This window comes from Helianthus annuus, chromosome 9 (assembly GCF_002127325.2).
Source record: "Helianthus annuus cultivar XRQ/B chromosome 9, HanXRQr2.0-SUNRISE, whole genome shotgun sequence".
In the NCBI taxonomy this organism is placed as follows: domain Eukaryota; kingdom Viridiplantae; phylum Streptophyta; class Magnoliopsida; order Asterales; family Asteraceae; genus Helianthus; species Helianthus annuus.
The window spans coordinates 5,337,072-5,364,403 of record NC_035441.2 but is presented as its reverse complement, the minus strand read 5'-3'; the positions used below and the strand labels follow the sequence as shown (position 1 = coordinate 5,364,403).

Below are 27,332 nucleotides of genomic sequence, written 5' to 3'. Positions count from 1 at the left end.
GTGGAGAAAAAGGTCATATCAAGCCCAACTGTCCAAAACTAGTTCCAGCCATGGGCAACAAAAACACTAAAAATGCTAGAGCATTTGTTCTGACTGCAGATGAAGCCAAGATGATTCCGGACGTCATAGCCGGTACGTTTTTAGTTAATGATGTTTTTGCTAAAGTATTATTTGACTCTGGTGCAAACCAAAGTTTTATTAATACTTCATTTGCAAACTTCTTAATCAGTCATTAACTAAACTCTCACAAGAATGTCTAGTAGAAACAGCCAATGGGGAAACCATTAAAATTTCTGAAATCTTGCAGGGAGCAAGAATAGAAATTTTAAATCAAAAATTTACTTCAAACCTTTACCCAATGAATCTGGCAGGATTTGATGTCGTATTAGGAATGGATTGGTTAATAGCCAATAAAGCCAGTATTTTATGTGATCAAAAGTCAATCCAAGTAAACTCAGCAAAAGGTGAAAAGATCAAAATTAAAGGAGATAAACCATCTAGATCCGCAAAATTCATCTATGTGATGAAAACAACAAGTTGTATAAGAAAAGGATCTTTAGTGTATTTGAATTCCATAATCACTAACACTAAAGGAAAAGAACTAAAAGATATTCCGGTAGTATCTCAATTTCCAGATGTGTTTCCAGAAGAATTACCAGGACGACCGCCGGACAGAGAAATTGAATTCAGAATCCATCTGCTACCAGGGACAGCACCAATTGCCAAAGCACCTTACCGTATGGCACCCGCCGAAATGCAGGAATTGAAGAAATAATTGGACGAGTTGTTGGAGAAAGGATTCATACAGCCAAGTTCATCGCCATGGGGAGCACCAATTTTATTCGTTAAAAAGAAAGACGGATCGATGCGTATGTGTATTGACTACCATGAATTGAACAAGGTCACGATTAAGGACCGGTATCCATTACCAAGAATCGATGATCTGTTTAACCAGTTGCAAGGAGCTCGATTTTTCTCGAAAATCGATCTAAGGTCAGGATATCATCAATTAAAGGTATAGGAAGAGGACATTCCTAAGACCGCGTTCAGAACAAGGTATGGCCATTATGAATTTACTGTCATGCCATTTGGTTTAACCAATGCCCCAGCTGCATTTATGGACATGATGAACCGAATATGTAAGCCATATTTGGATAAATTCATAATAGTCTTTATAGATGATATTCTAATCTATTCTAAAAGTAAAGAGGATCATGCAAAACATTTGCACGCACTTTTAAGTTTATTGAGGAAGGAAAAGCTTTATGCTAAATTTTCAAAGTGCGAGTTTTGGTTGGAACAGGTACAATTTCTCGGACATTCAGTCAATCATGAAGGAATTCATGTGGATCCCACAAAGATCGAGGCGATTACCAAATGGAAAACCCCTGAGTCACGAACAGAGGTTAGAAGTTTCTTAGGATTGGCCGGTTATTATAGGAGATTTATTCGAGAGTTTTCTAGAATAGCCATTCCCTTAACTAAGCTAACCTGTAAATCTATTAAGTTTGAATGGGGACCGAAACAGGAAGAAGCTTTTAGAATTCTTAAGCAAAGATTAACCCATGCACCCATACTAGCGTTACTAGAAGGAACTGAAGACTTTATAGTTTATTGTGACGCTTCTAAGTTAGGTTATGGATGTGTGTTGATGCAACATCAAAAAGTTATAGCTTATGCATCTATACAACTTAAGAGTCACGAAGAGAATTATTCAACCCATGATCTAGAATTAGGAGCAATAATTTTTGCCCTTAAGATTTGGAGACATTACCTTTATGGTAGTAAGTTTACCATTTTTACCGATCATAAGAGTTTAAGGTATGTCTTCGGGCAAAAAGGAACCGAATATGAGACAAAGGCGCTGGATGGAAATACTTAGTGATTATGATTGTGATATCCAGTATCATGCAGGAAAGGAAAATGTAGTGGCTGATGCTTTAAGTCGAAAGTATCATGAAAAGCCAAAAAGGGTACGTTCTCTTAAATTAAATCTGCAAGTAGATTTAAATGATCAGATAAGAGAAGCACAAGAATCAGTAATCAAGGAGGATACTGAAAAGCTAAAAGGAATGATTAAGGAATTAGAACAAGGAATTGATGGAATTTGGAGATTCCATAAGAAAAGAATGTGGATACCTAAATTAGGAAACATGCGTTACCGTATATTAGAAGAAGCCCATAAGTCTAAGTATACGATGCATCCTGGAAGTGATAAGATGTATCATGATTTAAGAAAGAATTTTTGGTGGATAGGAATGAAAAAGGATATAGCAGCTTATGTTTCTAAATGTCTAACCTGTTCACAAGTAAAAGCTGAGCACCAGAAACCTTCAGGATTGCTGCAACAATTAGAAATGCCAGTTTGGAAATGGGAACTAATAACAATGGACTTTGTTACTAAATTACCCAAAACAAGGAAAGGTAATGATACGATCTGGGTGATTGTAGACAGGCTAACTAAGTCAGCTCATTTCCTACCAATGAATGAAACTTTCAGTATGGAACAATTAGCTAAATTGTATGTAAATGAAATAGTCTCATTACATAGGATTCCTTTATCAATTGTTTCTGATAGGGATAGTCGTTTTACTTCTCATTTTTGGGCAAGTTTCCAAAAAGCAATGGGAACCAAGTTAAATCTAAGCACAACTTATCTTCCTCAAACGGACGGACAAAGCGAAAGGACAATTCAGACAATGGAGGACATGCTTAGAGCTTCTGTAATTGATTTCGGAGGTAACTAGGATGAACACTTACCTTTAATAGAATTTTCTTATAATAACAGTTATCACACAAGTATCAATGTTGCACCATTCGAAGCACTTTATGGACGAAAGTGCCGAACCCTAGTCTGTTGGGCAGAAATTGGGGAAAAGCAATTATCAGGACCTGAGATAGTGCAGGAAACAACTGACAAAATTATTCAAGTCAAGGAACGACTAAAAGCAGCACGTGATCGACAAAAGAGTTATGCAGATAACAGACGCAAACCGTTGGAATTTCAAGTAGCAGATAAAGTATTATTAAAAGTCTCTCCTTGGAAAGTAGTGGTAAGATTCATCAAAAGAGGAAAGATAAGTCCCAGGTATGTTGGACCTTTTGAGATTATTAGAAGAATAGGACCTGTAGCTTATCAGTTACAACTGCAAGAGGAAATGGCAGGAATACATGATGTATTTCATATATCTAATCTCAAGAAATGCTTAGCTGATGAATCACTGGTAGTACCTCTTAAGGATATAGAGGTAAATGAAAAACTTAAATTTGTAGAAAGGCCTCTACAGATTGAAGACAAGAAAGTCAAGAACCTCAAGCACAAGAGATTAGTTCTGGTCAAGTGAACTGGGACTCCAAAAGAGGACCAGAATACACATGGGAACTTGAATCAGAAATGCAAAGGAAATATCCACACTTATTCCAGTAGATCTGGAGGACGAGCTCTAAAACAAGGTGGGGAGGACATAACAACCCTAAAATAAACCGACACCCTCTTAAATATTTTTCGACACCCTAAAATATATTAAAATATCCCAATATGTCCTAAAATACACCCCATACGCGAAAACAGGGCCCAAATACCTTTAATATTATAAAAAGTAATTAAAAACAAGAAAAATGGGGTCCTCGCTGGGCGCGTAGCCTTTGGCTACTGCCTACGCGGGCCGCGACAACATGGGATTAGGGCGACACCCGGTGCCGCCACGTGTCGGGTCACGTGTGGAGTCTACGATCCGAATCAGCAACCCTAGGGCTTACCCTAGGGAGCCTCGCGGGCCGCGTAGCCTCTTGCTACGTGTTACGCGGGCCGCGTAAAACCCGAAATCAGGCCCTATAAGTAGAGGGCTTCGGCCTTCAGTTCTGATCGCTCATTTCCTTTTCTTAATCTCGAAATTCTTAATAGTAGAAGCTATTCTCGGATATAGTACCCCCTAAATAACGAAGTTCTGCTTCGTTGTAAGTATCATAACTCTTGGATACGTATTAGATACTCTGCTCGATTGATCTAGGGTTCTATAACGGCTGTCGTGGTTCTGCCCGACGTAGTCGTTGGAATGCCGTCTCGGGGAGGGTATTACTAATGTTAAAGTGGGTTATTAGACTAACACGTGTACATTTGTGTAATTTATAGATTGTCAGCAGGAAACCCTTACAGAAAATCTAAGACAGCAATGTGAGTAATCTCCTTTTTGCAAACTGTTTTTACAAAACCTCACTTAATTAATTATATATTAAACAGTTATTGAGTATTTGTAAGGATACAATTATCGTCGATATGTTGGGATTTTGTATACAAAATTTGTTACTGCCTTGTGAGGGGTAACATTTCCACAAGTCGGGTTGACAGTACCGTTGTGACAACTGTCAAAAATCCAGGTATCCGTACAATTAATTAATCATGATTAGTGCCTAATGACTGTGCTAAATTACAATCAACTGCTTTCTGATTTCTGCTATACACCTACATGTGCATCATACATTGTTTAATATCATACCAATATTGCATGAAAGCTATATTGCCTCCAATGACGCATTAAGTACAGTTAGCACAATTATCTGATAAATCAGGAAGATGCTGACAGAACTCAGCACATAGACAGACAGTGTTTTGAGACCTAGTATGAGCCAGAAACTAAGTAATACACTAGTATAGTGTGTAGGAAAGTAAGGATCCCAAAACTGCCTTTCTAAGTGATAGTTTAAGTGCCGGAAAGTGCCTAAAACTCACTCAAAGTGCTGAATTCAGTATAAATCAGAATTTTAACAATCTAAAGTGTAAAAAGGGCTAAAAAGATACATAAAATATATATACCACCACACACACATCATATGTGCAGAGATTCCATGACTCGTCTCGGGTTGTCCCCTACATGGTAGAACCGGAATTCAAGAGCATTGAACGTTTCATTTGGGGATTGGCACCCCAAATCATGAGCATGGTGACGACATCCAAGCCTCCAACCATCACTGAGGCCATTGATTTGAGTGTGGCATTGACGGAAGAAGCGATTAGGCTGAACAAGTTCTCGACATCTGTTGTAAAGAAGAAAGAGACTCATGTCGAGTCGTCAGGAGAGAACAAGAGAAAGTTCTCCAACTTCAAGAAAGGTACCCAGGGAAGCAGCAGTGGTACTAACAAGAAAAGAGATGCTAACCTACCAGTTGAGGTCAGGACTGGTGCTACAAGTTCGGAGAACAAAGGGAAAGGATGCATGGGCACCCTGCCCAAGTGTGATATTTGTCAGCATCATCACACGGGGCGATGTAGGTATGGGAAATGGGAGAACTGTGGTAAGGTAGGGCATGCCAGAGAGGCGTGCTGGTATGGTGCTGGACGAAGAAATGGAGGATCTGGTGGAAATGGTAATGGAAACCATGCTGGAAACGGTAATGGAAATCAGACTGGGAACCGCAATCAGGGAGGAATTGGAAATTCCGCTGGAAATGGAAATCGTGGTGGTTCTGGAAATCAAGCTGGGAACGGAAACCGTGGAGCGACCAACAACCAGTGCGGAAATGGAAATGGAAATGGAAACGGTAATGGCCGAGTCTTCAACATTGGAGCTAGGGAAGCTCATCAAGATCCGAACGTAGTCACTGGTACGATCCCTATCAACCAACATTTTGCATCTGTGTTATTCGATACCGGTGCCGATTATAGCTTCGTGTAAGGACCTTCAAAAATGTCCCTAAATAACCCATAAATAAAAACCCAGACCCCTGAAAACCTAATCCATATCAAAAATCAAGAAATCAAGAATTATGGTTTTCAGGCGGGCCGCGTAAGGGTTAAGCATGTCCTTACGCGGGCCGCGTCAACTCTATGATTGACCGGATAAGCGTCCAGATCCACGTGTCGCACGCGTGGCAAGTCTACTGATGACAATGTAGCCCTAATCTAAGAATAGATGGCCCTCGCGAGCCGTGTAAATGTTATGCATGGGTTTGCGCGGGCAGCGTAAAACCCATATTTTTGCTATAAATAGCCTGGACATCAAGCTTTCATTCTGTGTCGAAACCAACTTTCAAAAACGAAAGTATACTGTCCAAAAGTCGAATTCACTCTCAAAATTAGCGAGGCGCTGCTACGATACCGGGTATTAACTCGATCACTGCTACGATTCAATGTCCGATCAATTGAAACTATCCGATGAATGTTTAAGTGTTGCTCAAATTAGGGTTTATACTTTATCATTCGTCGTAAAGTATTGCACTTTGTCATTCGTCATGAGGGTTTAATCTCGTGAGTTATCGTAAATGCTGTATTAGTTACTGACCTAGTTCGTGTGCATTGTTATTTAAATTAGGTTATCAGGCTAATCAGTAGGCTAAACTCTGCCCGCATAAATCTGTAATGTGAGTCCATTCTTTTTTCTCACAGTTTGTGAGTCATTCAGTTTTTACCAAAATTGCTTTCAAAATCATGTTTGGTTTCAAAGTTATAATTACAGGGATTAAGTCTTTGTAGTCTTCAATTACAGCCGGTATGTGGGGTTTTGTATACATTACTTGATAACCGTCACCATTGGACAACAGGTTAGCCAAGGGGTGATATGACCATAGTCACAGACACCATTGGACAACGAGATAGCCAATAGGTGGTCGAGTGACAAATACCGTGGGTAGATGGTGGATATGTATAAACATTGTAATCGCTCTTAATACTGTAACAATGCGTCATTTTAGACAAAAAGAATGATTCACCAGTATTTCCCCGCTGACAAAACCTTTTTCAAACATGTTTCAGGTGATCTGTTGTGATCCAGGAAAAGTGCGTGAAGCACTACAAGCTTAAGGAAGTGGCTCAATATAAATAAAGAAACATGTTTTGTAAAATAAGGATTTCCCAGTGAAATCACTTTATTGTAAATTACGGGGTTTATCCCGAATTATGAAATAAAATAAACGGACATTTCAAGTTTTAAAATATCCTATCAAAAATCTTCCGCTGTCGCATGAATTAAATACCACGGGTTCCTATCCCGCGACTCCTGACCGGGTCAAACCGGGGCTGGGGCCATGACAGGAAAAGGTGGTATCAGAGCCACTGATTTAAGCATTTAGAAATACTTAATTTTACTGATTGCCATTTTTGTGATTATATGTTTTATTATTTGAATATTGTTTACAGCATGGGTAAGCAAAGACTTTCAGATATCTATCGTCAATTAGATAGTGCACCAAAAGATTAGGGATCATCATCCTCAAAACACTCATTAAAAACTGAGGAAGGAATATTTGTTCGTAAAGCACAATTTGAAAAAACCACTTTCTCCTAATAAAAGAAGTTTGATTATTAGGAAAAGTCAAGAGAAAATAAAGAAGCCACAACCAAAAGAAGTAAAGATGCCTAAGGAGACACAGGAAATAGGCAATAACCCACCCTGGGAAGACGAATTAGATGAAAAATGGGCAAATCTCTATATGTTAGCCACTGTAGCAGTAAATGCAAAATTTTCAATATCCTGACCCAGTATTAGCACCCATATCATCTACAATCCAGAAACTCTAAAGAAAATTTTACCCAGTAAATAAATAAGTTTACAATAAACCCTAGTCTGTTTTAATTTTCAGTTGTCCTTTGTATTAAATTAGTCACACGATATGCAATAATATTTGAATTTTTATCTGTGAAATTTTATTATAAAATTTTAACATTTTGTGTGCATTTTTGCATATATGCTAAACAACATGAATGAGTTATCTGAAGCCCTTCAGAATCTCAATCTTTATCCTGTGAAAGTAGAAGTTTCCAAAGACTTTACTGGTTACATCGCCGATGTGAAGGAACCTATGGAATTTCAAGCTCCACCTCCGGAGAAACCAAAACCTAAGAAAAGGAGAAGATTTGTAGGCTGGAGGAGAGTACGTAGGAGAAAACCAGCAACTAGAAAAATTCCCAAAATTGAAAATCCCATTGATAAAGGAAAAGGGATCGAGATTAAGGAAATGCGAGACAAGTAGAAATGGAAATTGGGGAAAGTTCTAGGCAAGTCGAGGAATTGCCACTACAGGAGGAATTGGATCGCGTACTGGCAAGCTGTGATATCATTAGACCTATCAACACCAACCTCTACCCTTATCCTGCTGAAACCCAACTTCCAATAAATTTGGAACCAGCCATCCCAGAACCTTTGATCCATACCCAACCTTTAGGAGAAATGGACGAGTGGTGGACTAACGACTGGCAGTTTCAAAACCTCCTCAATAACCACTATACCTTTTTCCCTCAGTTCGACCCAGAACCTATACCAAACCCCCCAATGAGCAATGAAAACCTAGCTGAACTCCGCCATTTTGGCGAAGAGCTGGTGGATGCGGGAAATAGGATCCGGGAGGTGGGAGCACAGATCTCCTGGAGATACGACGAGAGGGAACGTCGTTTCTGAAATATCAGCAGAAGGGATGGTGTGAGAAAGTAGTTGTGATTGTATAATAATAATAATAATAATAATAATAATAATAATAATAATAATAATAATAATAATAATAATAATAATAATAATAATAATAATAATAATAATAATAGTAATAAAAATATAATCTTGTAAAATAACTTAAAAAATAAAACTTTTTGTAAAATAACAGTGTGTACGGATGCCTAATATAATCTATAAAAATGGAAGTCGAGAAATCGACAATTTTGCTATACGTGTGTTGTAAAATTTGTGTGATTATGTGCAATTGTTTTGTTATACTTGGTTATCAATTATTTTATGCTAATAATTTATATATATATATATATATATATATATATATATATATATTAATTACCAGATGGAACCTGCTAATAATGAACTTGTTAATGAAGTGAACCAATTTGAGCAAAACCAGGAAAATCAATTTATGACTAGGCAAGATATCGAGAATATCGTTGCTCAAGAAATAGCAAATGCTATTCCAGCAATCCTGGCTACTGCCCAGAAACCCGTTGAACCTCAACAAATTATTCCTAGTAAACGTACTCAAGAAGATAACTTCAGTAATAGCGTAAACGGAGGCGGCAACCATACTAATCACGATAATGATCCACAGCAGGCCCCACTCCCTAAGAAAATGAAAGCTGCAACGCCTGGTTGCACTTACAAGAATTTCTTGCTTGTAAACCAGCGGAATTTGCAGGCAATGAAGGGGCGACTACGGTACTGCGTTGGTTGGAGAAAACCGAAGCAGTAATTATGATAAGTAAATGTGCTGAAGAAGACAAGGTTATGTATGCGTCGCATCTTTTTAAAGAAGGAGCGCTAGAATGGTGGAATACGGTACTTCAAGCCAAAGGAAGAAATATGGCCTATGCCATGAGTTGGGAAAAATTTAAACAATTAATAGAAAGAAAATTTTGTCCCGAATACGAAAAAGAACAAATGGAAAATAAATTCCTGGACCATCGGATGATGGGTGTAGACTGTCGAGGATATACTTCGACATTCTTCGAATATGCTAGAGTGGTACCAACGCTGGCTTTGCCAGAACCGGTACTCATTTCTCGCTATATTTGGGGATTGATTGGCGAAATCCGTAATATCGTTATAGCTGCGAGACCTCGCACTATTGACGATGCGGTAGAATTAGCTAACACCCTAACTGACGAGCTGGTACGCACAAGAGAAGGAAACCGGAAGAAGGAATTGGCTCAAAAAATTACCCAAGGATTTCGTGTGGGTAATAATAGCAAATTCAAGAAGAGGGGAACCGGGCAATCTTCCACTCCGCCTTTCTGCAAGAATTGTAGAAAGAAACATTTTGGAAAATGCAATGAAACCTGCAACTTTTGCAAAGTTGTAGGACATCGTGAGGAAGATTGTAGAAAAAAGACCAGGATCTGCTATAACTGTGGAGAAGCTGAGCATTTCAGACCTGAATGCCCCAAATTGGTCAAACCAGCAGACAACAAAGCCAAGACGGCCGAGGAGCTACTAAGAAGAATGCCGGAGCATTCCAGCTAACCACCCAAGAAGCAGAACTCATTCCAGATGTGATAGCTGGTACGTTCCTATTTCACAACGTGTATGCAAAAGTATTATTTGACTCTGGTGCAAACCAAAGTTTTATCAATACTTCATTCTGCCAAGCTCTTAATTTACCTTTGACCAATCTTAGGCAGATTTTTACAGTCGAAACGGCAAATGCAAATTCTGTTAACATAGATAAGGTTTTGCGAGAAGGAAAGATAGAACTCTTAGGCCATAAATTTTCTGCAAACTTGTTACCTATGAATTTAGCCGGATTCGATGTCGTGTTAGGAATGGATTGGTTAGTAGCCAACCATGCTCGAATCCTTTGTGATAAAAATTCCAAAGAAATCCATATACCCACAGGAGATGTAATTTTAATTACAGGAGATAAACCACGAAAGCCACTGAAATTCATTTCAGTAATGAAGTTGGCCAGTTATTCAAGAAAACAAGAAGTAGTGTATATGATTTCAGTAATCATTAACACGAAAAGTAAGGAACTTAAGGAAATCCCAGTAGTCTCAGAATACCCCGATGTATTCCCAGAAGAACTACCTGGATTACCACCCGACAGGGAAATAGAATTTAGGATTCATCTAATTCCTGGAACTACACCGATAACCAAAGCACCTTACCGATTAGCACCCACTGAAATGCTAGAATTGAAAAAGCAGTTAGATGAATTGCTAAGTAAAAGATTCATAAAACCTAGTTCATCCCCGTGGGGAGCACCAGTTGTGACACCCCGTTGAAACACGCTAGCTTGACAGTGGCTGCCTTAACTTTCGGGACGAAAGTTCTTAAAACTTGGGGATAATGTGACACTCTAGGTTTTGTTTTTCCGAACGAACATCTTGTATATCATTGTGTATATATATATATATATTATTAAATGGAAACGTGACCTTTGTGCATAATATGTGTTGTATGTATGTACTATATATTTTCTTTTTTATGCGAATATACTAGTGAGTCGAGACCACGACTCGAGACCACTCGGTCTCGAGTGGGCCTCTTGAGCCGAAACCGTTTGGGCCGAAACCCCCAAGCCCAACTCGAGATCCCTTGTATATAAATCCCAACTTCCCCTCATTCTTCCTTCATTAGTTACCAACACACACACACCTTTCTCTCTCACTAGAAACCCCAAACAACACCCCATTCTCTTCCAACTCTCGGTTCAAGCTCGGATCTCACAAGAAACACGGTCAAGATCATCATCACTCGGACACTTCATCTTCTCGGTTCCTTTCATTTGTTTCGGCACCTTCTTCACAACCGGTTAGTAATGTAGAATGTGTAGATCATATGTGTTTGATGAACTAAAAGGATAATAGTTAGAAATCTTTTGCATGATTTGTATGAATTGTGAATGGTTGTGGGTGTATGAACTTTTCCATGTTGATGTCTTGCAAAATGATCAAAATAAATAAAAGAATGATATTCTAGGAATGTTTAAATCAATCAAGTCATGCTTAAAGTTACAAAATGTATGTTTCCTTGTTCTTGCATGATGATCTTGTTAAAATATGTGATTTTGGTTCATAAAAATGTATGATCATGTTAAAGTGAAAACCCTAGAATGATGAACTTGTTATGAACATGTTGAATGATAGTTGAATATGTGAAAACCCTTATGATTTGATCCATAATTGATTAATAGACAGTTTGGGTAAGTTGTTAGTTAAACCCTATTGGTTGTTTCCTGATTTGGGGCCTGATGCTTAGTACCATTAGGCTGACTATATCTGAATCTGCACGTGAACAAGAAAAGGACAGCATTGCGACTCGAGACCACACGGTTGCGACTCGCAACCACGGCGTGACAACTCGAGACCGCAACGGTTGCGACTCGCAACCACAGCGTGACAACTCGAGACCGCAACGGTTGCGACTCGAGACCCCAACGATTGCGACTCGAGACCAGACTCGGAACCTCTGAGGTTGCGAGTCAAGCCTGCACCACTCGAAACCAGCCAGCACAAGCCGAAACCTCCTGGTTGCGACTCGAGACCACCTTGTTGCGACTGGGCTGTCCACTTTGGTTATTGGGCCATAATGTGTTTAATATGGGCTACCTGTTGACTGGACTATGTGTTACTGTTTGATTGTGTAAATATTAGGGCCGGCCCAATAACCCTATGACTGTTTGTATGCATGCTACGTGTTAGTTATGTGTAGATTATACGTGAATGCTTGTATACCAAACCTGACCTACTAGTGACCATGCTAGGACGTGGTGACCAGCGTGTTTGACAAAGTAACCTAATCTGCCGAGCAACCCAAGGTGAGTTCACACACTAAAAGCATGCGTCCCGTGGAGGGACACGGACAAACTACCAACTTTGGGAAAAACACTTTCGAACCATTACTTCCGGGGGAAACCAGAATGGGTAACTACTATCTCTGTGGGAGATACGTTTGGATACTATTTATAAATCACAACTAGCCATGCTAAACGAAACTCTATCACTTTAAGTCCCTGCTTACAGTACCGATTAATCGCCGGGGGCGAACGGGTTATTAGTTGATAGCGCTATTAGGTTTGACAACCTCACACCGTGACCGGGGGAGATCGGGCGTGAACTAGTAGACCTTGCAACTTGGTCAATGACGATAGACATTGACTCGGGGCACAACAACTTTCCGTCAACAGTTTCGGTATCTACAGTTTAGTGAGCTTACAGATGGGGTAGCTCCCCACAACGTGATTATAAATGCTTTATCTAAACAACTTAAGTTTTTGGTAAACTAAAACTGGACAACTAGTGAACTCACTCAGCATTATTGTTGACCCCTTACTGCATGCTTTGCAGGTAACCAGTGACTGAGGAGCTGCTGCTTGGGGACGTGTAGTGTTTGTCAAAACCCGTGTGTTGGGTTTAATTATCTTGAACTAAGAACTATCTTTAAACTATTTGGTTTATGCTTCCGCTGTTTTGTTAAACTAATTATCGAACTTAAACTACGATGTTGCTAACTACCTTGGATAGCAAATATTTCTACTATTAATCAATGCTCAGTATAATAGGTGGCTGGATCCTGGTCGGTCACGCCTCCAAGCGGTGGTGTTCCGCATGTGGTTTTTGGGGGTGTGACAGATTGGTATCAGAGCCATTGGTTATAGTGAACTTGGTTTTAAAAAGGGGAAAAATCTTTTTGGGAAAAACCAGACTATAACCTGTGACTCGCGACGACACTACACTCCAGGTGCAAGGCTCAACACATTAGACCTCATAGCTCGGACTAGTGTTTACTTGTTTGCTTACCTTATGTTTCCTGTTTTGCTATACGTACTAGTGTGCCTAAATTAGATAGATACACCTCTCTCTTCTACCTCATTCTCGCTACATTACGACATCACACTCATACTATGTTTTCTGATTATGAAGACAATGGGTGGACGCGGAAGAGGAAACATCAACATGACTCAGGCTCAATTCACTAACCTGCTTAACACGGTGGCTGCAGCTTTCGCAGCTCACCCTGGAGGTCAGCATGCACCTGCGCAACCACCCGTGTGTACTTTCAAAACTTTCATGGATTGCAAGCCTCTCCCTTTCAATGGCACTGAGGGTGCCATAGGTCTTCTACACTGGATTGAGAAAGTTGAAGCTGTCTTTGCTGTCTGTGAGTGTCCCCCTGCGAATTGGGTGAAGTTTGCTACTGCTACGCTTGAAGGAAACGCGCTTTCCTGGTGGAAGGCGCAAATTCAGATGTTTGGATTGGAAACTGCTAATGCTACTCCGTGGGAGGATTTCAAGGACATGATTAAGGAAGAGTACTGTCACCGGGATGACATCCACAAACTTGAGAACGAATACTATGCGCTTAAGATGGTTGGGTCAGAGATTGAAACCTACACCAAGCTGTCCAATGACTATGCTGCTCTTTGCCCAAACATGTCTCGACCTATGTATCGCAGAATCGAATTGTACGTCAAGGGTTTGGCTCCAGAAATTCGAAGCCATGTGACTGCAGCCAACCTCGCTACCATTCAGCCGATCGTTCGACTTGCTCACAAACTCACTGATCAGGCCGTAGAAGAGGGCAGGTTGCCCAAAAGGATCAGTGCTACTGTCGGAACTTCTAGTGACAACAAGCGTAAGTGGGAAGGAAATCAAAGCAAGGATGCTAACCCCACTCAGGCCCCAGCACAGCAAAGGAAAACTGAAAACAACAAGGGCACTCAACAACAGGGTGGCTATCGCGGTAACCACCCCAAGTGCAATAAGTGCAATCGACATCACAGTGGGCCTTGTGGGAAAAGTCAGTGTCAGCGATGTAACAAGATGGGGCATGAGGCCAAGGACTGTAGGAGTCCACGTCCCGTGGGGCAGAACCAGCAGCAGCAGCATCACGGGAACGCTAAGGGTTGTTTCCAGTGTGGAGCTGAGGGGCACTTTAAGAAGAATTGTCCTGAACTGAACCAGAACCGCAACAACAATCAGGGAGCTGGAAACAACGATCAGAACAACAACGCTGGGAATGGTGCAAGGGGAAGGGCTTTTGTGATTGGAGCTGGAGAAGCGAGGAATGACCCCAACGTCGTGGCGGGTAAGTTCCTACTCGATGATCGTTATGTTTCTGTATTATTTGATTCTGGAGCCGATGCTAGCTATGTGTCCCTACGTATTAGTAAGAAGCTTAAGCGTCCGCTTTCGTTACTAAGTTCACCTCATATCGTCGAGCTAGCTAATGGTAGAAACATCGAGGCCTCACATGTTATCAAAGGCTGCAAATTAGAACTGTCTGGTCAGACGTTTAGCATCGATCTTTTCCCTGTTACACTTGGAAGCTTCGACGTCGTCATTGGTATGGATTGGTTATCCAAGCATCGCGCGGAAATCCTCTGTCAAGAGAAGATGGTTCGCATACCTCGCCGTTCTGGCAAACCTCTCATTGTACAAGGTGGCAAAGGCGGAGAAATCTCAGGCGTTATCTCATTCTTGAAGGCCCAGAAGTGTTTACGAAAAGGGCACACCGCTATCTTAGCACTTGTCACCAACACGCAGGAAAAGGAAAAGAGGATTGAAGATTTTCCAGTGGTGCGTGACTACCCCGAGGTTTTTCCTGAAGAACTACCTGGACTCCCTCCCCACCGTCAGGTCGAATTCCAAATCGAGCTAGCTCCCGGAGCAGCGCCCATAGCTCGTGCGCCTTATCGACTAGTCCCCGCAGAATTGAAGGAACTCTCTACTCAACTACAGGAACTATTGGATAAAGGGTTTATCCGCCCTAGTTCATCACCCTGGGGAGCACCGGTACTCTTTGTTAAGAAGAAGGATGGCACGTTCCGAATGTGCATCGACTACCGCGAACTGAACAAAGTTACAATCAAGAACCGCTGCCCTCTCCCGCGAATCGACGACTTATTTGATCAGTTGCAAGGATCGGGCTACTATTCTAAGATTGACCTGCGATCAGGCTATCATCAGCTAAGGGTCCGTAATGAAGACATCTCCAAAACTGCCTTCAGAACTCGTTATGGTCACTATGAATTCCTTGTCATGCCCTTTGGAATGACCAACGCGCCCGCGGTATTCATGGATCTCATGAACCGAGTGTGCAAACCTTACCTCGACAAATTCGTGATTGTGTTTATCGACGACATCCTGATCTACTCGAAAAGTCAAGAAGAGCATGAACAACACCTACGCCTTATCCTCGAACTCCTTCGCAATGAGCAACTGTATGCCAAGTTCTCGAAATGCGACTTCTGGCTTCGAGAAGTCCATTTCCTTGGGCACGTGGTTAACAAGGATGGAATTCACGTCGACCCAGCTAAGATCGACTCTATAAAGAATTGGCCTACCCCTAAGACTCCGACCGAAGTCCGCCAATTCTTGGGACTAGCGGGATACTATCGAAGATTTATCATGGGATTCTCAAAGATCGCTCAGCCTCTCACGGCTCTTACTCAGAAGGGTATGGTTTATAAATGGGGTGAAGCTCAGGAAACCGCATTTCAGAAGCTAAAGGATAACCTCTGTAGTGCTCCTATTCTCTCGTTGCCTGAAGGCACTGACGACTTCGTGGTTTACTGCGATGCGTCCATCCATGGGCTCGGTTGTGTGTTAATGCAACGCGACAAAGTTATTGCTTACGCCTCTCGACAACTTAAGACGCACGAAAGGAACTACACTACGCACGACTTGGAACTAGGAGCAGTGATCTTTGCGCTTAAGATATGGAGACATTACCTGTACGGTACCAAGTGCACCATTTACACCGACCACAGGAGTCTCGAGCATATCTTCAAGCAAAAGGAATTATACATGCGACAACGTCGATGGGTCGAACTCCTGAATGATTATGAATGCGCCATCAAGTACCATCCGGGCAAGGCCAACGTTGTGGCAAACGCCCTCAGCCGAAAAGACACTACGCCCAAGCGCGTGCGAGCGTTACAACTTACCATCCAGTCTAACCTCCCTACTCAGATTCGAAATGCTCAGACTGAAGCTCTGAAACCGGAAAACATCAGGGCTGAGTCCCTGCGAGGATCGAGGCAACGACTAGAGCAAAAAGAAGACGGCGCTTACTATGTGGCAGGGCGCATTTGGGTCCCACTTTACGGAGATCTACGAGAGCTTGTGATGGACGAAGCCCATAAGTCCCGTTATTCAGTACATCCTGGTTCAGATAAGATGTACCACGACTTAAGGACCACTTACTGGTGGCCTGGCATGAAAGCCCACATAGCAGCATACGTTAGCAAATGTTTGACCTGCGCAAGAGTTAAGACTGAGTATCAGAAACCAGCAGGCCTACTCCAGCAACCCGAAATCTCGAAGTGGAAATGGGAACAAATTTCCATGGATTTTGTTACGGGGCTACCTAGGTCCCAACGCGGAAATGATATTATTTGGGTGATAGTAGACCGATTGACTAAGTCTGCACACTTTCTGGCCATTAAGGAAACAGACAAGTTTTCTACCTTGGCAGAAATCTATTTAAAGGAAGTAGTCTCGAGACACGGGGTGCCAACTTCCATTATTTCCGACCGAGACGCTCGTTTTACTTCCGAGTTGTGGCAAGCTATGCACAAATCCTTTGGCTCACGTTTGGACATGAGCACCGCTTATCACCCACAAACGGATGGGCAGTCTGAACGCACCATCCAAACCCTGGAAGACATGCTTAGAGCATGTGTGATCGATTTTGGCAAGAATTGGGAGAAGCATCTACCGCTGGTGGAATTCTCCTACAATAACAGCTACCACACTAGCATTCAGGCGGCACCTTTTGAGGCATTGTACGGTCGTAAATGCCGATCACCTCTTTGCTGGGCGGAAGTCGGTGACAGTCAAATCACAGGCCCAGAACTGGTGGTAGATACAACGGAAAAGATTACCCAGATCAGACAACGCATGGCGGCAGCTCGTGACCGTCAGAAAAGCTACGCTGATAAGCGTAGGAAACCGTTAGAATTCCAGGTCGGGGACCGGGTTCTACTTAAAGTCTCACCCTGGAAGGGTGTGGTTCGTTTCGGTAAACGAGGCAAGCTGAATCCGCGATATGTTGGACCATTCGAAATTACCGAGAAAATCGGTAAGGTTGCTTATAGATTGAACCTGCCTGCAGAGCTGAGTGCAGTGCACAATGTTTTTCACGTGTCTAATCTGAAGAAGTGTCTGTCAGATGAAACACTCATAATTCCCTTCAAGGAACTCACTATTGATGAACAGCTACACTTTACTGAGGAACCGATTGAGATCACGGATCGAGAGATCAAAACCCTCAAACGTAGCCAAATACCTCTCGTGCGAGTCCGTTGGAACTCACGACGTGGCCCAGAGTTTACCTGGGAGCGGGAAGACCAGATGAAGTGCAAGTATCCCCAGTTGTTCCCAAACGAAACCCCCAGCACTGAAGCTACAACCGAATTTCGGGACGAAATTCCAAACTAACGGGGGGATGATGTGACACCCTGTTGAAACACGCTAGCTTGACAGTGGCTGCCTTAACTTTCGGGACGAAATTTCTTAAAACTTGGGGATAATGTGACACTCTAGGTTTTTTTTTTTCCGAACGAACATCTTGTATATCATTGTGTATATATATATATTATTAAATGGAAACGTGACCTTTGTGCATAATATGTGTTGTATGTATGTACTATATATTTTCTTTTTTATGCGAATATACTAGTGAGTCGAGACCACGACTCGAGACCACTCGGTCTCGAGTGGGCCTCTTGAGCCGAAACCGTTTGGGCCGAAACCCCCAAGCCCAACTCGAGATCCCTTGTATATAAATCCCAACTTCCCCTCATTCTTCCTTCATTAGTTACCAACACACACACACCTTTCTCTCTCACTAGAAACCCCAAACAACACCCCATTCTCTTCCAACTCTCGGTTCAAGCTCGGATCTCACAAGAAACACGGTCAAGATCATCATCACTCGGACACTTCATCTTCTCGGTTCCTTTCATTTGTTTCGGCACCTTCTTCACAACCGGTTAGTAATGTAGAATGTGTAGATCATATGTGTTTGATGAACTAAAAGGATAATAGTTAGAAATCTTTTGCATGATTTGTATGAATTGTGAATGGTTGTGGGTGTATGAACTTTTCCATGTTGATGTCTTGCAAAATGATCAAAATAAATAAAAGAATGATATTCTAGGAATGTTTAAATCAATCAAGTCATGCTTAAAGTTACAAAATGTATGTTTCCTTGTTCTTGCATGATGATCTTGTTAAAATATGTGATTTTGGTTCATAAAAATGTATGATCATGTTAAAGTGAAAACCCTAGAATGATGAACTTGTTATGAACATGTTGAATGATAGTTGAATATGTGAAAACCCTTATAATTTGATCCGTAATTGATTAATAGACAGTTTGGGTAAGTTGTTAGTTAAACCCTATTGGTTGTTTCCTGATTTGGGGCCTGATGCTTAGTACCATTAGGCTGACTATATCTGAATCTGCACGTGAACAAGAAAAGGACAGCATTGCGACTCGAGACCACACGGTTGCGACTCGCAACCACGGCGTGACAACTCGAGACCGCAACGGTTGCGACTCGCAACCACAGCGTGACAACTCGAGACCGCAACGGTTGCGACTCGAGACCCCAACGATTGCGACTCGAGACCAGACTCGGAACCTCTGAGGTTGCGAGTCAAGCCTGCACCACTCGAAACCAGCCAGCACAAGCCGAAACCTCCTGGTTGCGACTCGAGACCACCTTGTTGCGACTGGGCTGTCCACTTTGGTTATTGGGCCATAATGTGTTTAATATGGGCTACCTGTTGACTGGACTATGTGTTACTGTTTGATTGTGTAAATATTAGGGCCGGCCCAATAACCCTATGACTGTTTGTATGCATGCTACGTGTTAGTTATGTGTAGATTATACGTGAATGCTTGTATACCAAACCTGACCTACTAGTGACCATGCTAGGACGTGGTGACCAGCGTGTTTGACAAAGTAACCTAATCTGCCGAGCAACCCAAGGTGAGTTCACACACTAAAAGCATGCGTCCCGTGGAGGGACACGGACAAACTACCAACTTTGGGAAAAACACTTTCGAACCATTACTTCCGGGGGAAACCAGAACGGGTAACTACTATCTCCGGGGGAGATACGTTTGGATACTATTTATAACTCACAACTAGCCATGCTAAACGAAACTCTATCACTTTAAGTCCCTGCTTACAGTACCGATTAATCGCCGGGGGCGAACGGGTTATTAGTTGATAGCGCTATTAGGTTTGACAACCTCACACCGTGACCGGGGGAGATCGGGCGTGAACTAGTAGACCTTGCAACTTGGTCAATGACGATAGACATTGACTCGGGGCACAACAACTTTCCGTTAACAGTTTCGGTATCTACAGTTTAGTGAGCTTACAGATGGGGTAGCTCCCCACAACGTGATTATAAATGCTTTATCTAAACAACTTAAGTTTTTGGTAAACTAAAACTGGACAACTAGTGAACTCACTCAGCATTATTGTTGACCCCTTACTGCATGCTTTGCAGGTAACCAGTGACTGAGGAGCTGCTGCTTGGGGACGTGTAGTGTTTGTCAAAACCCGTGTGTTGGGTTTAATTATCTTGAACTAAGAACTATCTTTAAACTATTTGGTTTATGCTTCCGCTGTTTTGTTAAACTAATTATCGAACTTAAACTACGATGTTGCTAACTACCTTGGATAGCAAATATTTCTACTATTAATCAATGCTCAGTATAATAGGTGGCTGGATCCTGGTCGGTCACGCCTCCAAGCGGTGGTGTTCCGCATGTGGTTTTTGGGGGTGTGACACCAGTATTGTTTGTGAAAAAGAAAGATGGATCGATGCGAATGTGTATCGATTATAGGGAACTGAATAAGGTTACAATTAAGAATCGATACCCATTACCTAGGATTGATGATCTTTTTTATCAACTCCAGGGAGCTAGGTATTTTTCTAAGATAGACTTACGCTCCGGATACCATCAGTTGAAAGTACAAGAAGAAGACATACCTAAAACTGCTTTCAGAACTAGGTATGGTCATTATGAGTTTACAGTCATGCCCTTTGGACTAACGAATGCACCTGCGGCATTCATGGACATGATGAATAGGATCTGTAAACCGTATTTGGATAAATTTGTAATTGTCTTTATCGACGATATACTTATTTATTCCAAAAGTCAGGATGAACACTGTCAGCACTTACATGCACTCTTAACCTTGTTAAGAAGGGAAAAGCTTTACGCCAAATTTTCAAAGTGTGAATTTTGGCTACAGGAGGTGCAATTTTTGGATCATATGGTAAATCACGAAGTTATTCATGTAGATCCCTCCAAAATAGAAGCAATCACCAAATGGAAGGCCCCGTAATCGGCTACGAAAGTTAGAAGTTTTCTAGGGTTAGCCGGATATTATAGGCGATTCATTAAAGATTTTTCTAAGATAGTCGTGCCATTAACTAAGCTAACCTGTAAAGCAGTTAAGTTTGAATGGGGACTTAGGCAAGAAGAAGCTTTTAAGGTTTTAAAGTAAAAGCTAACAAACGCTCCAATTCTAGCTTTGCCAGAAGGAACGGAAGATTTTGAAGTATACTGTGATGCTTCAAAGCTAGGATTAGGATGTGTGCTAATGCAACGCAAAAAGGTAATTGCGTATGCCTCAAGACAATTGAAAAAGCACGAGGAAAACTATACAACTCATGACCTAGATTTAGGAGCCATAATTTTTGCCCTTAAGATTTGGAGACATTATCTATATGGAAGTAAGTTTACTGTCTATACGGATCACAAGAGTTTAAGATACATATTTGGGCAAAAAGAATTAAACATGAGGCAAAGAAGATGGATGGAAATCCTAAGTGACTACGACTGTGATATTCAATATCACTGTCACACCCCTAATTTCCACGTGTCACCAGTGGGCCCGGTGGGGGTATAGTGACGTAGTTGATATCGTCATAGTCAAACAACATAAATATATAAACGCACAGCGGAAGCAAAAAGATAGATTTATTTCAACCAACAAATTGTAATATCCAAGTATCACAAGTAGTCGAAACAGATCCACAGGCGGATCAAAATAAAAAGGAGAATTGTTCAACAGATTCATTGCATCCAAGCTTGCGAGACTCTAAACAATGCTAAGGAGAGGCCAGCCTATTTCGTGTAGAACCTGCACTTAATCTTTTTGGGGAAAATACGTCAGTTTACACTGGTAAATACGAATTAACTGACTCATTTTGAAAATGTTTAAAAAAAATTGCTTTAAATGCACATGGCATAAAACTTTTTATAACTTGGGATAATTAATCAAGGTTACACTTGTAAAAGAATTACATGTTTGTTATGCGTTTAGTCGCCCGGTTTGTGCCGGGTTTAAGATTAATAGACACACCACATAGTATAAATCCGCGGCGGGAAACCAACGGGTATACCTTAATAATATGGACACATTGTCGGGTGTACGCCTACACCCGCGTGTCAAGATCGTGGCCATTTCATGAATGATGCCAAGGATATCCGGGACATGGTCATTAAACTCCCAAAGGCGTAAAACAAACAAAACAAATTTTAAAACGGGTCACATTGATAATACTCAACTACTAATGAGTTAAGGTCAATTGCCCGACCAAGCGGTATTTTATATACCGTACCCCAAGCCCGTATAAGGGAAAATAAGTTAAAAGTATTTACCTGAGCAAGTACAAGCCACAACAAGCAAGTGCAAGTTTCTTTTACTGGATCTCCTATTCTGGAACGAAGGTTTATAATAACCTATTAGAATTCTAACGGGTCTTTAATTTAGCCTAAGCTTAGACCGGTTAGTTTTCAAGGATGAATACGGTTCAATCGCATGAAAAGCGAAAACCGGTTTAGAATGTGGTTTTTTTTACCCGACAAACTTGCATGCTTGTTTTATATGGGCAACTTAAACACATTCTGGATTTGAGATAAAAATGATATGGTTTGACCCGTTTCGGCTAATATGTGTAAACTAGTTACATAAGCCGATCCAAACGCGAAAATGCGTAACGAGTAACCATAATAATTATATACAAGTTTCCTGAGTTAATATGCACTAAATATGTTGTTATATCAGTAAGATAGGTCCTATTATGCCCAAAATAATTTTAAACTCAATTTATGCCTCATAAGGGTATTTTGGTCATTTTAAAGGGTGTAAAAGAGTTAAACTAGTAACCTGAGTTACATATCTGAATAAATCAGTAATTATACTTAGTTTATTATGTTATAACAGTAGGGTATCACATATATGTGAATTTTATTAATTATAACCATCCTATGCACTGAAAGGGCATTTTGGTAATTTCACATAAGCCTAAAAGGTCAAAACTGGAAACCTGAGTTTAAAACTTTAGTTTACTGTTATAATACAAAAATTTACTGAATATATCAGTAGGTATCGACCTTTATACATATAAACTAATTTTGAGACATACTATGTCGTAAAAATGCCTAAAAAGACGATTTGGAGCCATTTCCGGGTTTGGTATAAAAAGCTGATATTTTTAAAATTCCAAAAGGCTCAAAATACTTTAATTAACATATTAGTTCAGTATAAAAAGGTTTCATCGAACTTATTTTATAGTCCAAAAGGGCGAAACCGGCATTAGTCGAATTAAGCTTAGAACACTAAGTTATGCTCAGCCTAAAATTGAATAAAAATCTTTAAAAATCCCAAAATATAATTTTATAACAGTAGGTATAAAGTTTTGTATAAAAATTTGGGTTTAAATAGGCAATATGAAATTTACGCTATTTAATTATTAAAGAAGCTTCTAATTACGCTAATAAGCATAACTCTTAATCTACACCTCAAACTGATCTCAAATTTTAGGTGCAAGCTTATAAATCAGTAGCTAAGGTGTCTACCCTTTTACATTTTCAAAAATCTTATTTTATGGTCATTTGGGCATAATGGTCATGTCACACCCCAACCAATGGCGGAAACATCGGGATGAGACGAAGTGTGAAGATTGCTCGAGACATCATAACGCTAATAATTGTGACAAGTATTTAAATAATCCGATTTCATTTCATAATATAAACTGTCAACATTGCAAAAAAATTCAAATACGACAAGTTTAACGAAATAACATAACAACATAACAAAATTGATATAACATATTAAACCTAAACGTCAATATGTGTATCTAGGCCTCATTGCTACTTCATTTCATAGCATCGTCATCATCAACCTGTAACATGTTAAAATAAAATTCAATGCAAAAGCAAAGGCGAGTACACAAGGTTTAAATAGTATAACATAAGTATAAAAACATTTTACTCGAATCCACATGGCAATTTGTAAGCAAGGTAATTAGCATGCATATCATTACATCTAAACCCAAAGTGTCCACTAGTATTTAGCATCCCTCGCCACAAAGTGACGAGACCGTATAGTATAAAGACCTAACAATCCCCCGTCGGGTGGTGTGCTACTCCTATAGCGCTATAATTGTTAAGCGAGGGTATAACATAGTAATGGCATAAAGCATGTATTATCTAGCATAACAAGTAGCATGTATAACGGATTGAGTTCACAAAGTATGTTTAAGTGTGTGTAAGTGTAGTTTTTGTATGGTAACATGTTACAACCCAAAAGTGGTTTAAAATGTAAATGGGTCGAGTGTACTCACGGTTTTGCAAGTCTTGAACTTGGGAATCCGAGAGTAAGTTGGTTGTTGGATTAGCTAGTTGGAGCACCTTGTCCTTCTACACAAAGGAACAAAGTGTATGAGTTTGGGGAAATCGGAAGATTAAGGGTTCGAAACTAAAGCGACATGAAAATATTATATCAAACTAATCATCTTCACACATAACACTTGTATGACACTTGGTAACCACAAGGGTTTTAATGATTTCATGAGTTGAACACCCATAAGAATCATAACAAGGTTTAGGTCCTTAGATGATGTTCTACTACTTTGACAAATGAACATGATTTCAACATGAAAGGTTCGAGTGTACATAGATATTATTTAGGTTGTATAGTATATTATTAAGTCCAAATGTTCAAGTATTTCAAGTATGAGGTAGAAGATTACATCTTCATTTAGGTACCTCAAGGTGTGTCATAGAAATCATGTAGGAGGTAGGAAGAACAAGCTTCCATTTAGGCACCTCGTATATATTCACCACTACACTTGTTGTAACAACAAACAAGGAGGGTCATGAACTAAGATTAATACAATAATGTAAACAATCTATGCTATGAGAAATCATCAAATCATGTGGGGATTTTATGTTGGAAAAACCCAAGTTGTTCCATAATCACTCCTATATCAAGTTTGAAACTTGAACATGATTTGTGGGTTAAAATCCTAATCAAAACAGAATTTATTTGAGGTTTAACCTCTGATTTTGTATGTCTCAACCTTGTTTTTAAGCCTAACTAACCATAGAAGTGGTTATAAGCATAAGGACATAGGTTTGAGATGAGTTAGACTCAAGTTGAACAAGTTTAGTGAAGAATAGATGAAATCATAAATGAACAGTGAACTTTGGAGCCTTTTTGCCAGAGTTCCAGGGACTTATTTACTGTGAAAAACCCATGGAATCGAAGGTAAGGTCGATCCAAGCACATAGGAAAAAGAATGGACTAAATCGGACAAGTATTGAGTGAGTTATGCTCACTTTAGTGAAGCTTGCTGAATCTGTCCGAAATTCTGATATAGCTGCGAATTTTAGGGAGTTTGAGAGAGTTTTGAGAGTGAGATTTGAGTTTGTAAAGTGGTAAGGAGGCTGAGATTAAGTTGTATTTATAGGGAAGGATTTGGGTTTAGGTTGGTTGGCATTAAATGTAGTTTGTTGAGTGTTAAGCTAAAAAAATTTAATAAAATAAAATTCAAACAGGAACATATAGTTGCGGCCAGACATGGCTGTTTACAGCCACAACATCTCTTACTAATTAATAGTTTAGGTGTTGAATAATATTAAAAGTTCCACTAACTAAATACGTATCAAGTTTTAGGTTCTTAATTAATAAAATAAAAAAAGACAACTTGAAAATGTGGGGTTCTGGTCGTTGGCTTAGATAGCCATCTACCATCTTTTTTTTTTCATTTTTTTGCAACATAATATTTGAATAACTAATATCAACGTGAATTGATGTTTAATTATATTGTTATTATTATTATTATTACTATTTTATGGTTATTAGAAATACTATTATTATTATTATATTACCAGTATTTAATCATGTATTTAATAGTTAACAAGCATGTATAAGTAATAATTATCGGTATGTCGAGTATCGGTTGCGCGTATGCATTCGAGATTGGTAACGTATAACCCAAGTATCGCAACACGTATAAGCATGTATATAAAAAAAAAGAAAGAGAAAAAAATAGAATTTCATTACGATCGAAGTCTCCGATTTACATTGGTTTGAAACGAAATACGAAATACAAAAGGAACAAGCTTCCAAAAATAGAAATACAGGACACGTTTTCTAATTATGGAAAGTACAAAGTAGCGGGGCGTTACAGTCTCCCCTCCTTTAGAGAATTTCGTCCCGAAATTGAGGAAGACTTAGGGAAAAGATGTGGATACTTCGCCTTCATATCACTCTCGAGTTCCCAAGTAAATTCAGCGCCACGTTTTCCTTCCCATCGAACCTTGACGATAGGAATTCAACTGCGCCTCAATTGCTTGGCTCCTCGGTCCATGATTTCCACCGGTTTTTCCACAAAGTGAAGTGTTTCGTTAACTTATAAGTCTTCGAGAGGAACGTGGAGTCCTTCGTCAGCTAGACATTTCTTTAAGTTGGACACGTGGAAGACAGGGTGTACATTGCTGAGTTCTTCGGGCAGGTCCAGTCTATACGCAACCTCGCCAATCCTCTCGAGAATTTTGAAAGGACCAACGTAGCGAGGTGCGAGTTTCCCTTTTTTGCCAAATCGAACCACGCCCTTCCAAGGGGATACCTTGAGAAGCACGAAGTCACCTGTCTCGAATTCCATAGGTTTGCGTCCTTTGTCAGCGTAACTCTTTTGTCGGCTCCTGGCTTTCAATAAGTTGTCTCGAACCTGTAAAATCTTGTCCGTCGTCTCTTGTATAAGCTCGGGACCGGTGATTTGGGCTTGACCAATCTCGTGCCAACAAATAGGCGAACGGCACTTGCGACCATACAATGCTTCGAAAGGTGCCATTTGAATACTCGCGTGATAACTGTTATTGTACGAGAATTCGACCAAGGGCAAGTGTGAATCCCAGTTGCCACCAAAATCTATTACGCATGAACGAAGCATATCCTCTAAGGTTTGGATAGTACGCTCGGTTTGACCGTCAGTCTGAGGATGGAAGGCAGTGCTAACGTTGAGTTTAGTACCCATAGCAGATTGAAAGGTTTGCCAGAGACGAGACGTAAAACGAGCATCACGATCAGAAATGATGTCGATGGGAATACCATGACGACAGATTATCTCCTTCATGTAGACCTTAGCCAATTTCTCGACTTTGAAATCTTCACGAATAGGGAGGAAGTGAGCTGACTTGGATTACCCAAATGCTGTCATGACCAGCAGTAGTGCGAGGAAGCTTAGTGATAAAATCCATGGCAATGCTCTCCCATTTCCAGATAGGAATTCTTGGTTGTTTGAGTAAGCCAGAGGGACGTTGATGTTCAGCTTTCACTTTGGAACATGTGAGACATTTTGAGACGAAGGTGGCTATATCCTTCTTCATTCCAGGCCACCAATAGGATGTACGCATATCATGGTACATCTTGTCGGCACCAGGGTGAATAGAATACTTCGTGTTATGGGCCTCCTTCATCAGGAATTTTCGAAGATCATCACGGTTGGGAATCCAGATGCGATTGAGATAGTATAAAATGCCATCAGATTTGGACACGAGACTATTTTCATCACCACATTG

At 40.5% G+C, this 27,332-nt stretch overlaps 1 protein-coding gene across 1 annotated transcript; it reads left to right on the top strand.

The window, feature by feature from the left end:
• The first annotated feature begins 4,937 nt into the window (after positions 1 to 4,937).
• Positions 4,938 to 5,672, top strand: LOC110875181 (N66 matrix protein-like). The gene has a single exon (XM_022123380.1). The coding sequence runs from the start codon at positions 4,938 to 4,940 to the stop codon at positions 5,670 to 5,672; it is 735 nt and encodes a 244-aa protein (XP_021979072.1).
• The last annotated feature ends 21,660 nt before the right edge of the window (positions 5,673 to 27,332 follow it).

What these genes read in the sequence shown, in the direction of transcription:
- LOC110875181 (XM_022123380.1), top strand. Translation starts at nt 4,938, where the DNA reads ATGGTGACGACATCCAAGCCTCCAACCATCACTGAGGCCATTGATTTG.